The sequence below is a fragment of the Haliotis rufescens genome, unplaced genomic scaffold, assembly GCF_023055435.1.
Source record: "Haliotis rufescens isolate VD_foot unplaced genomic scaffold, xgHalRufe1.0.p SCAF_2, whole genome shotgun sequence".
NCBI classification, from domain to species: Eukaryota; Metazoa; Mollusca; class Gastropoda; order Lepetellida; family Haliotidae; genus Haliotis; species Haliotis rufescens.
The window spans coordinates 27484709-27498289 of record NW_025963890.1 but is presented as its reverse complement, the minus strand read 5'-3'; the positions used below and the strand labels follow the sequence as shown (position 1 = coordinate 27498289).

Genomic DNA, 13581 nt, shown 5'->3' with positions numbered 1-13581 from the left:
TTTTATATTGATCAGTATATTTCATTCAATAAACTTTTTTTTCTGCGAACATATATTGGAATTTGCAAACTATGCTACATTTTGACGAGAACCAGAACGAGCATGGGAAACCATTTTTTATTTGATTTGTCGATACGAAAATCTGTGCTTAACTTTTACTGTCAAAATTTCAGTAAATTGTTATATTTACTTGAATACATCTATATGCCGTTAATCAATGTTTTTAAAGAATGCAATTGATCAACAAACAGTTTTTAATCATTTTTTTTCAAATATTTGTCTTTCAAGATGATATAGATAACATAGGTATTGAATTTAAAACGAAACAAATTACAATTACTTTTGCAAGAAAAATATTAGATATTGAAAACAAATATTTGATCACATGTATTTCCTTGTTAAGTCAATAAATACTACACTGTATAGTTAAAATTCAATTATTAAAACCACCCGTCCCACACGATTTTAGATGTAAAAACTTATGCGAAACCTTTATGGTTATTTTTACATATGTAGATTGATATAATTTTATCAAATGCGAAAATAAAGACTAAAGCATTGACACAAATGCGATCCAGAAAATATAACAGCGGAACTCTGCGCTTTATGAAAACTGTACCATTGAGCAAGGTGTCCCGGGCGAGTACAAAGGGAAACCACTCTCAACTAGAGTTTGAACTAAGATTAGCTCCCCCTGAGTTATCAATGAGGTCACGGTCATTACTGTAGCCTGCCGACACCTTCCCTTTTTATCCCTCCCAAATTATCGAAAAGGTATGTTGTTTCACACTTCTTCTGCATGGACTCGGATAGAAATATATTGTAAGCTATCAACTCCACAGTTATGTGGATCGCTGTCGCGATTGAGAAAATTTTTGACGCGAAATCCATGATGCGTTCTTTTTGTTTTCGAAGTGTCAATTTGAATCACTCAGTTTTACCAAATGAAATGCCAATGTTTGAACGTAAAGCAGACTTATTGTTTGGCAAAATATCTATGGAAAAGTATGCCGCCATCTTGGATGAAGATAAAATAAACTTACGACAGGTATAGGGCTATCTTAGATTTACGACAAACTTAAGATATCTTAGGGCTACGATAGTTTCGAAAATAGGCTACGATAGCCTACGATTTCCTTACGATAACTTTACGATAATCTTAGGGCTAAGATCGTTTCAAAATCTAGGCCCAGATCAGTACAACGGATAATATTCAACTCGAAAGTCCTTCAACTCTGCTAAGAGCTATTCCAGTCAAAGAAGAAAAATATAAAAGCGGTAGAAAGGAATCTTTCTCATCATTACAATATAAAAAATTAAAGCGGGGTATTATTTCAGACCTCAAAATTTCTGTATTAGATGTAAAAAATCAACCTGTACATATAGCATTGTGTATAGGATACTTGAGTGTAACACTCCATATTATAAATAATGGTTGATTCATTAGGCCCCGGATCGCATAACCTTAGACAATGTAATACAATTGCGCTTTCCGATCTCTGAGACACAGAAGGATTCGTTAAACCCGGTATCGATGACAACCCTTTACACTTAAAAGATAATGTATACAAGCAGAAAGAAGTTTCATTCCCAGTTAATCTAGGAGATTTAAGCGATGTCGACGTTAGTAGACTCAATAAAAACACTTCATACAATCTTACTCGCAACGATGATAATAAATGGACTATGATCGAAGAAAAAATTTACTGGCTTTTGAATATCGTCATTACCCCACCGTATGTGATGATGGGTAAGGCACGTTATTTAACTAAGATAATAAATAGTGGGATAGTACTCGGGGCTTATATCCCATCAAAACGAAAAAGTGTGTTAGTCTCTCCCCTGCCAGAAAACCCAGGTAATATGTTATTGAGTCGTCCGGCAGTAAAAAATGTTAGTTTAAATTTGGTTACTGAATGCAATGATATAAAAGATAACTTGAAGGATATACCTGATCATTCTACAATTATTATTGAAGTCTTGTTTGGGGATGCATCAGAAGATGCCTTCGAGATATTACCAGGACTATCAATTAAATGGCTCAAGCAACACGAGTCGACGTTGCGGTATTATTTATTTGGGAGTATCACTTGTTGCAACCCTTGAGGGGGTTCAAATTAATAAAGGTGATAGCATTTCTCTTATACAAAGATATTTATGCCGTATAATATACATTTAATAAGGTTGATGTATACTCTCAAAACATTGACGCAAGACCAATTAAAGACTATTATATGATATAATAATATACACTATGGGTTTAAATCTGGCGCTCGATGAAGCATCTGAAAAGATGGATACTGTTGATGGATTTCGATTACATCAAATAAGCGACATAAAACATCAAATAGAGATGGAGAGGGAGTTAAGACTTGGATTGTATAAAGAGTAACGCAGAGCTGTAACGGCTACCATGGGACTCGGTGTAGCCGGTGTTGGTTTATTATCAACTATAATCGCTGCGCCTATCGTACTTGGCATGGGAATAGCCGCCGGAGTCTCAGGACTTGCAGAAATAGCGATAAAATATATTTCTCGTAAGTTGCAAAAGAAAGCATTAAAACATGATAATATTCGGATACTCGCCGAAGCAAAGTTGAACAGCATTGAGGACCATATTTCAACAGCACTGGCTGATTGCAAGATATCCGAGGATGAGTTTCATTTAGTGCTGTCAGAACTCACCAAATACAATGCAATGAAGCAGGAGATTCGATCAAATTATCGTAAGACCATTGGTATTAGCGAAGACGAGAAAAAAGAGAGTTCATACAACAGGGGAGACAACAAGCGCGTCAATTATTCCGTGCCAAAAACAAAGAACTGGTTGGAGATTAAAAATACATTGCTTGAAAACATTGGCTCACACTACAATAATTTAGACGAATGCTTACATAAGTATATAATAATGTCAACAACATTTATGCTCGAGGACAAAATTATCAAATGGCGAGAATTACACAGGGTATATATTATATCAGTGATGTTAAACCAACCAAATACGGTCATCAATTGTTTCTTTCCAATTTCGAAAAAGAGAATATAGTCTGGTCTCCAAGTAAAATGAACAAAGAACTTCATCATTTTTGCATAAAAAATTCCCTCTGTAGTAGCGGTATAGGTATATAAATCGGGCTCCAGTGGGGTTGCGGCAGAACCCCCATTACCTATACTACTCAGGGCTTACGCCAGGGGAGGTCGAAAGGCCGGCTCTGGACTTGGAGGCGAGGTCAGTGAGGTGTAGTAGAGTAGCCTGTTGGGCACTACTAACGGACCAAGTTGTGCGTGCCTAGCACATCCTCCAATGCGACATCTCGCATATGGTGAATGTGTTTGATCACCAGGACACCTCTCAATGATGGCAAGTAGAGCTCAGTTGCTGTGTAGCGCCATAGTGGAGGCGATCGCCCGGGTCTCATGTGGGTTGTTGGAGCCTGGGGGTCCAATCCCCCAGCCTCATAGGCCTGGAGAATGAAGGCCAGAGGGCATTTGTGTTGCGGCTACATTCCGCTTGCGAGGTCTCAGCTCTATACCATAATGAAGAGGCGTCGTCGTTGTCTATGGTGTTCCTTGGATCGTCTGATAAAGCAAATGAGTGCTCTAATGGGATATAGACGGAGCTCTAGTTCATCTTCCGCGCCACCAATTGACGATAGGGGAGGGATGAGGAACGATCTATCTGGCTGTCATGGGAATTGATTCTTGGTGAAGCAGTCCCAGCACAGTCCAAGATGCACGTCTCCGTGTGCTCCATGCTCAAAGCAGACGTGCGTGATGTTCTAGGCATGTAGCTCACTGACACGGGCTGCTGTGGCGAGCACCAGTAGGAAGACCATTTTCTGATCAGATTGTAGGATGACGTCGTTTCGAGTGGCTCGAAGGGCATGACTCTCAGCAAGGTGTGAATGACATTCAAGCCCCAAGCTGGTGAACGAGATTCCGCCTTTTGGTCTCCTAGCCTCAGTGAGCGGAGCAGAGCCTGTAGTTACGTCATGCGCTGATCTTCCGGAACTGCAAGGACGGAGTTGAGTGCCACAAGATAGGTTCTGATGATACTGCCCTTCAGCTTACACTTGTGAAGCAGATGGAGCATGAACTCGGCCAGGAATTGATGCGATGCAGATGTGGGGTCTTGGTGCTTGCCCCTGCAAAAGCTCTCGAGGGATTGCCACTGGTCATCATTGAGGTTCCTGGTGGTTGGGTGATGTGCCATCATGACTGCCCTAGCCGCTCCGGCCAAGTAGCCTTTGGCGTTCAATGCTCTCTGTAAATGGACCAGACGTGAAGTCATAACCTGTCTGGTCCAGGGTGTGGCTGTCTGCTGTGAGGGTGGATCAGCAGATTTAGCCAATCTGGGTGTGGCAGTGGGTTGACGTCAGACAGCTCTCTGAGATTGAGGAACCAAGCCCTCACTGGCCACCAGGGCGCGACCAAAGTCAGATTGAGGTTTCGTGTCGATCTGATCTTCTGGACGACTTTGGGAAGGAGTACAGGTGGCGGAAAAGCGTACGCTTTTAGTCTTTCCCAGAGGACATTGAAAGCTTTGAGTGCCCAAGCCAGCGGATCCGGCACCGGAGATATGTAGGTCGGGATCTGGTAGTTCTGGCTGGTGGCGAATAGGCCTATGTTGGGGAGACCGTGGTCTCGACAAACAAGAGCGAAGGCATCTGGGTGAAGTTTCCACTCTGTGGGAGCCACTTTGCCTGGCCGAGAGAGGGCATCCGCTGGGATGTTTCGGCAGCCAGGGATGAGGTGGACCTGGAACTGAATCCCCAGATGATCCACCAGGTGAAACAATCGGAATGTCTGTTGAAGGAGCGAAGCCGATTGAGTCATTCCTTGGTTCCGAAGGCACCATACGACAGTGATGTTATCCGTCGAGGTTGGAGAGCTGGGCGTGTCTGAGGGCCTGCTTCCAGTGAGCAATGGGCAAGATAAGCGCTTCCAGTTTGAGGTTGTTGATGTACCATAGGCGCTGATCAGCGGACCACAGCCCCGAGGCAACCTGTCCCTCCAGGTGTTTGCCCCATCACTGCAGGGGCGCGTCTACGAAAAGGCGCAGAGAGGTCATAAGTCCTGTCAAGGTGATGCCGCCTAAGACATTTGATTCCATCGTCCACCACCAGGACGAAGGAACATCTGAACTGGGCGCAGTTGGAGCCTTCCTCTGTAGGTAAAGTCCTGCGCTGAGGTTAGGAGGCCCAGGAGGACTTGTCATTGGCGCAGAGTGCATGGTAGGTGGAGAGCTGGAGTCAGGTGCACCTGCTGCGCCCCCACCGGTTTCTGGATACAGAGAAGAGATCGAGGTCTGTCTGGAAGAGGCCCCCGATGAACTGAAGGCGACTTGAGGGTGTCAACTCTGACTTCCTGAGGTTGATCTTCCACCCAAATAGGTACAGGAGCCAAGAGTCCCTGCGGCGAAGTAGAGTGACGGTGTCCCAATGATTCAGGAGCCAGTCTATGTATGCCTCAAACTGAATGTCCTGGATGGTGGTAAGCTGTGTGTGTAGCCACGGTGCCGAAGAAAATCCAAATGGGGGAACCGCCCATTGGTTATGGACCCGGTCGTCGGGATGTACAGGGACATGTCAATAGGCGTCCTCGATGTCCAGGCTGATGAATACATCCTGTGCCTGGATCCGGGATCGCAGCAGCAGCAGGTGGTCATCCTGAGATAAGTTGGACACGCCAGGTAGCGTTTGTTGAAAGCGGCGAGGTCATCCTGTGTTTGAGTTCTTCTTGGGGACAAGGGAGACAGGTGAATAGAAGCCCGGTGTTATGGCTGGGGCGTGTAAAACCTCTATTGCTTTCTTGTCCAGCAGCGCCGAGATGTACTGGATTGGTAGCTGCTGTTGAGTAGGAGGGTAGGTGGCTATGGGCAACGATGTGAGCGGCGGGTCATCTATAAGCGCCAGCTTGTACCAATGTAGCGACGGGTCGTCTATAAGCACCAGCTTGTTCCCATGTCGGATGATGTTGGTGACATATGGGTCCCCCAGGATCTCACAATTCTGCCAGCAACGACCCAGTCTCCCACGTACTGGAGTGTTGACAACTTGGACGGCTGGGGGTGTCATGCTTGTCTGGCTATTCACTTGAAGTCCCTGCGGTCAGCCTTACCTCCCTTGGAGTGGCCACGGCGGGACTGTTATGCGCCCGATGCCCTGCCTTTTCCTCTACCCTGAGAGGTTGAGGTGGTGCCGCACCACTGGGGCTGGAGGGTGTTGCGTCGCGGCTGATATGAGCCGGACTTGGATGCCTCAGTGAAGGCTGGCTGTGACACCTAGGGTCTTGAGAGCTGTCTCGTCTCGAGCGAAGGCTGAGACTCGGGATTGAGTCATACAGCAACAGGCGTCTGGTCGAGTGGTTGCAGTGTTACGCAAGCCAGTCTGTACAAATACACTGCACGGATCCCATAAGGTCGGTTGACCTGATTACGGTCGACGATGTTTACAGTAATAGTTTTTGACATGTGACATGTATGTCGTCCTGTGCAGTAAACTGTAACCTGAGTGGACTAGTTCAAGCTCCACACACGGCCCTGTGAACCCTGTGGTTGACAGACCAGTGGTGTGTCCGAGTTCTGAGCAGGAACTGTGACGTTGCCGGTGTAGGGGCAAGTTGATCCCCATGATACGAGTGACGACTGGTCCGGTGTTGTGAACGATGACCCAGTTGGGTACCGGGAAGCATATGATGATTCTGTTGTGGTCTTGTGATCGTCAACTGTGGTGCAGATAATATCAGGGTAGGGAGATCTTTGAGAGTACGTTCGTTTCTCCGAGGAAACGTTCAACCAACGTTCATAGACGAGGAGAATTGGCGGGAGATTTCCACAGAACCGTCATGAGGTTAGGCGCTTCCTGGATCTTGGGAAGTTGTATGGACGCCAATCAAGTGTCCATGTTGGAGCGCCGTTGTATGGACACCAATCAAGTGTCCAGCGAATGCTCTGGTCTCCGTAGGTAGTTGGCCCTGGGGAGCTGACGATCTCATAGGCCTGTAGAATGAGAGCAGGAAGCCACAAGGATATCATGGAATGGCTCGTCGTCTAATCGTCTATGCGGTTGTCCCAGGTGTGCATCTGTAGAGGCGCACTTGGGAGAGGCCCAATCAAAGACGCTGTAGACGCTGTAGACAGTGCTTTTGTAAAAGCGTCTGTATAGGCGTCCGACGAGGCACTGTCGTCTGTATAGGCGTCCGACGAGGCGCTGGCGTCTGCATCGGCGCTATCTGTATAGGCACTAGTAGAGGCGTCTGCAGGGGCGCTGTGGACGGCGCTTGTAGAGGCATCTTTATAGGCGCTGGGGCAATAGGCGTTGGCGTCTGTTGCATGGCTGGCAAGTACTGATGTACTGGAGGAGAGGGGCATCAATTAAAGGCGTCTGGGATAGGCGGGGTGCCTGTTGGGCGCCATGCGTTTGTCCGGTGGACTGGATAGGCACCGTTAAGATAGATTCAGGAGTGGTCGTCAGGGAGCTCTGGGTAGAGACTGAGACCATGGGGCCCGACATCATTGTAGTAATGGAGGTCGGGGAGTTGTCGTCAGAGATAGTTGATCTAGTTGTGGGCGAATACTCGGATAAGTCAGAGATCTGGCGCCGGTGTTTTCCTGGCCTGTTGCGTTCTCAGTTCCCTGGACATACGAAGGTACCATCTGAAAGCTGTGGGTGAAAGCAGAGTCTGTACATCTATGACCCTGGGGACATTTAGTTGTACAATTAAGGCACAGGGGGTGGAGATCCCACGCCGACACTTTGAGCATGAGGGCATGATATCTGCAATGAAGCAGTGTAAAATCACAATGGGTCCCCTCCCAATTATGTATGCTATAATTTGCGTGTGTTTATAAAACAATTATTACGACAAACATAAGACAACAAACAAAACGAAGACAAAATACTTGCGAGGGTACGCCAATGGTGGGGAACAAAGCAAGAAGAATATAGAATCAAGCCAGTTAATAACTGGCCACGTAAAATATTCAAGATGGCTACTTGAAACAACAAGACACCTGGGTTTACCATTGTTTTCTTTCTCAAGAAAACGCCAGCAGGTGTACAAAAGTTATGCACATGTTAAAACATACAATGTTTCACAAGATACAAACCGTGTGCACAACACAAGCACAATGAACATTAACTCAAGAAGCAAAACATGTAAAAGTTTGACCAAGTTTATGCTACAGATCAAAAACAGGTCTTCTCTCAGCAAGTGACAAGAGTAATGTGTGGATCTGTGACGTCACTTCCTTTGGTAGTTTGGGAGCTGCGTGATAGGGTTGTCCTCTCAGTTAGTTGGAACAACTTCTTCAAGCAAAGACCTTCACACAGCTCTTTTCTCTGTCAAGAACAATCAGTGATATGCATTAAGGAGACATTAAGCAGTAATGCAGGATAAGTAAAAAATTCTTTCTTTTTTAGCAGCTGCGCCAGGTGCAAACAAGTAAATAAATCAGGTTGCACTAACAAAATATTGGCTGCACCATGTTATCACAAATTGAATTACAGTATGTTCTTTTCTTTTGTATATGAGGGCTGGTGAAAAAGTTTAGCCTAAGCTTAACAAACAAAACCAACAATTGGGAATGTGTTTTTAAAATTATTTTTCAACATAATCTCTCTGCCTTTCAATACACTTCTCATATCGATAGTGAAGCTTTTCAATTCCAGTCAGGAAGAAGTTCTCTGATGCCACCCTGAAAAACACCTTCACGGCAGCTTTGAGGTCATTATTGTGAGGTGAAGGGAAATTGCATTTAACGTCACGTCCAAGATTATTCCACTTACATAACAACGTGCACGCACATGTGTGTGTGGCTGCTTGTACTAGTCTGGACTGAGATACCATGCAGGCAGTTTAAATGAATACCCGACTCAGACATAGTATACTGACTCCGAGCCGACCAGCCCCTTATTGCCGAGCACCATACAGGGTACCATCGTTTAACGTCTTTCGGTATGACGCAGCCAGGGATCAAACCCCAGATCTTCCGCTTTCTGGGCAGATGCTCTACCACTAGATAGGTCATCAGTCAGCATTCCTCGTTGCTTTTCTTTGTTAGAATCTCTCAGGCGATGAAGCAAAGAGCATAGTAGGCATCGGTAATCGTCTTTTGACTTAGATGTCATGACCTAGGTTCATCGATCCTCAACTCTTGATCTACCAGACTTAAACATAGCTGCCCAACGTTAAACAGTGGCATTTGCATCCTCCCTAGAAAAAAGGAATTAACAGACTGTGTAAGTCAATTTCCACCCTTGCTGAACTAGGTCGGAATTATGGAGTTATATTTTGGCTGGACTAACGTGTCTATGAATAGTCCAATCAACATCACTTTAGGAAATTGACACCCGATTCGTAAACTGCCATGCAGATTTCGGTCGATTGCAGGATTTGCAAAGCATGTGTACCATCAACTGGGCGTCAACAGATATTTTCAAAATCTCTTCATATTTTTAATCAAATGATTTGGTGCACATCGCGCCACAAGACCCATTTTATTACATTAGATTATTATTAGACCTTGATTATTGATGAGATCGTCTGGGTGCCACCATTTTGTCAACAGATATTTGTTATGGCCGATAGTTGAAAGTTAGTCAGACTTAGAGATTTTTACCAGCCTTCGTATGGTATAAATTGAAAGAGAAAATAGACTTGAAAATATGTTTGTGTATATTATTTTCATGTTTATTCATGTACTGGAAACATCAATTTCATTCAGTACTGATCAACTTACTGGATAGCTGGAAGAATGTATTGATAGATGGCTGTTTTTAACAGACATTTTCATTCATAAATTTAAAGTCTTATCCACATTAACACAGTGAGTAAAACTTCAGCAAATTCAACTTCTCCACCATTACATGTTATGTATTACACAGAGACATCTGATCTTGAATCAAACGTTTCAAGATTGTGTGTACAAACTAATCATGCTAATTGCACAAGTCAACTGCACAAGCATTGTATTACCTGCACTTGTGCAGCTTGAATATAGCTATATCAAACCCTGTCATCATCAGTTCTTCCATCAAGGAGTTTGTTGAAATTAAGATATTAAACTTCAAGCGAGAATCATCTTACATTTTAAATTTTAAGATTTTCCCACCAGGAATATTCACTAAATTATCTTTGAAGGATTAGCTGAGCACAGAGATGAGCAAAATCATTGTGTCACGACTAGCAAAGTTGGTGGCTGCCATAGGTATGTAGATAGTTGAGGAGATCAGCAATCTGTTGAGGCGAAGCACTACGTGCAGAGATGTTATGGATGAGACAGTGCATCTAAGGCTAAGGCTTTTCTGCATACGTGCCAGAATGGTAGATAGAATGCGTCTGGGGTGGCATGACTCTGTCAAACATAAGGGTGAAGGAGGATGGTTCGACATGCTGTAAGGCGCAAGTCAGCAACTTCAAGGAGGAGGACGGAAAGCTAATGTTGCACCAGCCAATGGGCGTGACAAAAAGCATTCATAGATGTTGAGCTTTCTGAAAGAGCTCCATCCACTGAGTTGTCGCCAGAATGACGGTCACAAACACGATGTTGATGTACCACAAGCGATGGACCTCTGACCATCACCTGCGGCCTCACTACTTGCTGGTCCAGAAGATGCGCACACGAGCCCTGACAAGAGGCGTCCACAAAAAGAAGGTGAGTGGTGGTAAACATACTCAAGAAGATGCTGTCACAGACATGTGCTCGCTCAATCCACCAGTTTATAGGTGATGAGGCAGCAAGAAGTGGCAGTAGCCCGTTAGTCAGGACCTAGAGTGTATTCCTGTAGGTTAGTACAAATTTCCTCATTGTTTTAACATTACAAGTTTGTTTATCTTTAACTGGGTTAGTAATGTTCTTGAGTTTAATTGTAACCCTGAGTTTGACTACTGCTGAGGGAGAATAGCCAGAGCAAGCAAAATAGCAAAACGCTTACCGCAGTGACCGAGATGCAGTGCTATTTCTAGACACCTGCTGTGCATTTCATGTTACTGTGATGTGCAGTGTTACTTGATACTTTGGTTTCTGTGTGCCTATATAATTGTAAGAGCGAAATGCAGCAGTAATAAGTATCTTTATTGTGGTAAACTGTTATTTTGTCTGCCTGTCAGGGATGAAATCTCAAATCTTTTTGTTATCTGATTGACCAGGTTGTCTATGGTAGTCATCTTTGTTAAGCCATCCTAAGAACTGCAACCTGATTGGTTATCTCTAGGTTTGGATATAAGCTAGTGGACACTCTTGTCTTGGGAAGAGAACGAATATTTCTGAAAGCAAAGTTGCAGCTGCAGCACATCAAAAGGGGTATTTAAGAGCATTTTGAGAAATAACTCTCCATTTCATAATTACATTTGCCTATAATAAACATAATCAAGGTAACATGCACATAAAATTGGTCATATTTGATATTGGCACATTCTGTTTACCTGAAGCTCTTCTTTTACACGTCTTTCTTCTTCCATTGACATTCTTTTTTCATGTTTTTTAAAATATTTACGCTTGGCAGCTTGAAGGTTAAACCAGGTATAAGAAAATGACTTCACGTGCGGCAGTAGGGCCTCAATGAACGGGTGAAATTCATCCTAAAAAAACAAAAAAAACACAACTATTAATGAAGTGAGTGCACATATTAGAGGGACACAGAGAATAGTGCAACAGGTTGTTTACCCTTAAAAGGAAGGGGATCAGTGTTCGAAATTAAGCATAAAAAACATCGGTCCTTGTCATTGCCCTATTACTCAAGTTAATAATTTGGGGGTTCCATTGACCCAAATATTATAGAAGCAAAGTTCAAGAACCCCAGGACTGCCATCATTGCAAACACTGTGAGATGCAGGATACCAAATCAGCATATATCATGTCTGTAATGAGAATACAGATGAGTATACTGCCTCTGCATCTCTCTTGAACATAAGAGATAAAACTTGTGTTACATACAATCATACTGGACTACAAGGCTCTGTAGCTCACCTGAATGTGACTGGAATATTAGCAACAAAAGATTATAAGGTCATGAAAAGGGGAAACATGACTTGCAAAAATTCAGTAACAGTAGCAAACTTGAATCTTCCTGGAATATCACATTTGGTTGCATAAGGGTAAACTAGAATACACAAAGAATACACAAAGAATGTTTCTGTTGATGTTTATAAAGAAACGTTTATATTCAGTGAATGTACATAAAAAATCAAATTGCTACATGAACAATTGCTTGAAATGAGCCACCTATCATGAAAGCAGGGCTGCACCGAGAACTTTGACCCTTGGGAGCAAATGACCCTCTTCAAGGCGCAAAGGGGGACATGGGTGACCCCTAACGAGTAGAATATGGGAGCATGATAATTAAACTTTCTTAAATGTACTTCAGAATTGCAAAAATTAATAAAAATTAATTCAACTTCTCATCTTTTACTATCAAACTTGCCTAACAAAAAATAAATGCAGACAATTCAACATCCTTCATCATGGCAAAAGTTCTGCTTCGAGTTTGCTTTCACAATCTGAATAGATATTTTGGCCTTTAAAATTGGTCACACTGACTACAGAGCTCTATATAAGCTGTCGGTTATTTGGGTATTTTACTCTGGGGTTTGGTTGTGTTTGGGGATCCACAATTTTTAGAGGGTACTCATTTCTTTTTACCACCTATTTTCTTGACATTTGGGTAATTTAACTTGGGTACCTGTTTCGTAACAATCCTTGTTAAATGAACTAAAACTAAATGAATAGTATTATACCTGTCAGCATCTGTGTCCCTCTCTGGGAAGCTGTTCTTGTTTGCAAAACATAACATTGATTATTATCACCAATCAGCAACCGTTGAAGATACATTGATTTGGCACGATGCACTTCTCAATTGGAATCTGTTGGTATTTGAGTTTGTTTGTCACACAAGGTTTTTTTAATGTAACTGTCTGTAAGTGAATTTCGCAATCAGCTGATACACAATCTATGTGCAAACAGACTATGTGCAATCTTTCAAACTAACAGTTGTAATACATGCACAAGTTTTATTTCAATAGCGTTTTTATATTTTTTGTTGCGTAGTTGATTTGTCGGTGCATTTCAGTTTATTTAATGCATATGTTATGCAAATATGAAGCTCATCTAGAGCTTTGCACCATCAGCATGATAGGTATCACTTCTGTCATCAGTTTCTGTCTGTCAGTGATGAAGTAATCAAACAGTCATTATTTCTGACCTGACTCTGACAGTGTGGGTTCTAATTGTGGATGGGACACAACCAAAAGAATTACTGGAATCTGTACGTTACTTAGAAAGTGTAATCCGAAATATGACATTAGTTGCTTTCATAAGAATTAGGAGAAATTTGCCATTTTTAAGGGATCTGCTATATGTTATAATTATGAGGACAAGTGGACTAAATTTGCTGGCTTCTATCGCTGCATTCAGTGGATATTTTTCATGAATGTATGTTTGCTTGTTGAAGTATGGGTGACTTGATTAATTAGATGGTATGAATTGATAGTGGGTGCACTACCTTCTGGGTCAATCATCGCTGGAAATATTATTTCTGGAAATGGTTCACGAATTGCAATCTCTATTTAAGTGCCTACATG

General features: G+C 42.9%; 1 protein-coding gene across 4 annotated transcripts in view; it reads right to left on the bottom strand.

The window, feature by feature from the left end:
• The window catches only part of LOC124110926 (nuclear factor 1 X-type-like), a 334632-nt gene that overhangs the window by 205611 nt on the left and 115440 nt on the right, over nucleotides 1–13581 (bottom strand). For all 4 annotated transcript variants that reach the window (XM_048399803.1, XM_048399804.1, XM_048399802.1 and 1 more), the window contains exon 2: nucleotides 11428–11583. In XM_048399803.1, coding sequence (XP_048255760.1) covers nucleotides 11428–11583 — 156 coding nt within the window. The remainder of the gene's footprint in view (nucleotides 1–11427; nucleotides 11584–13581) is intronic.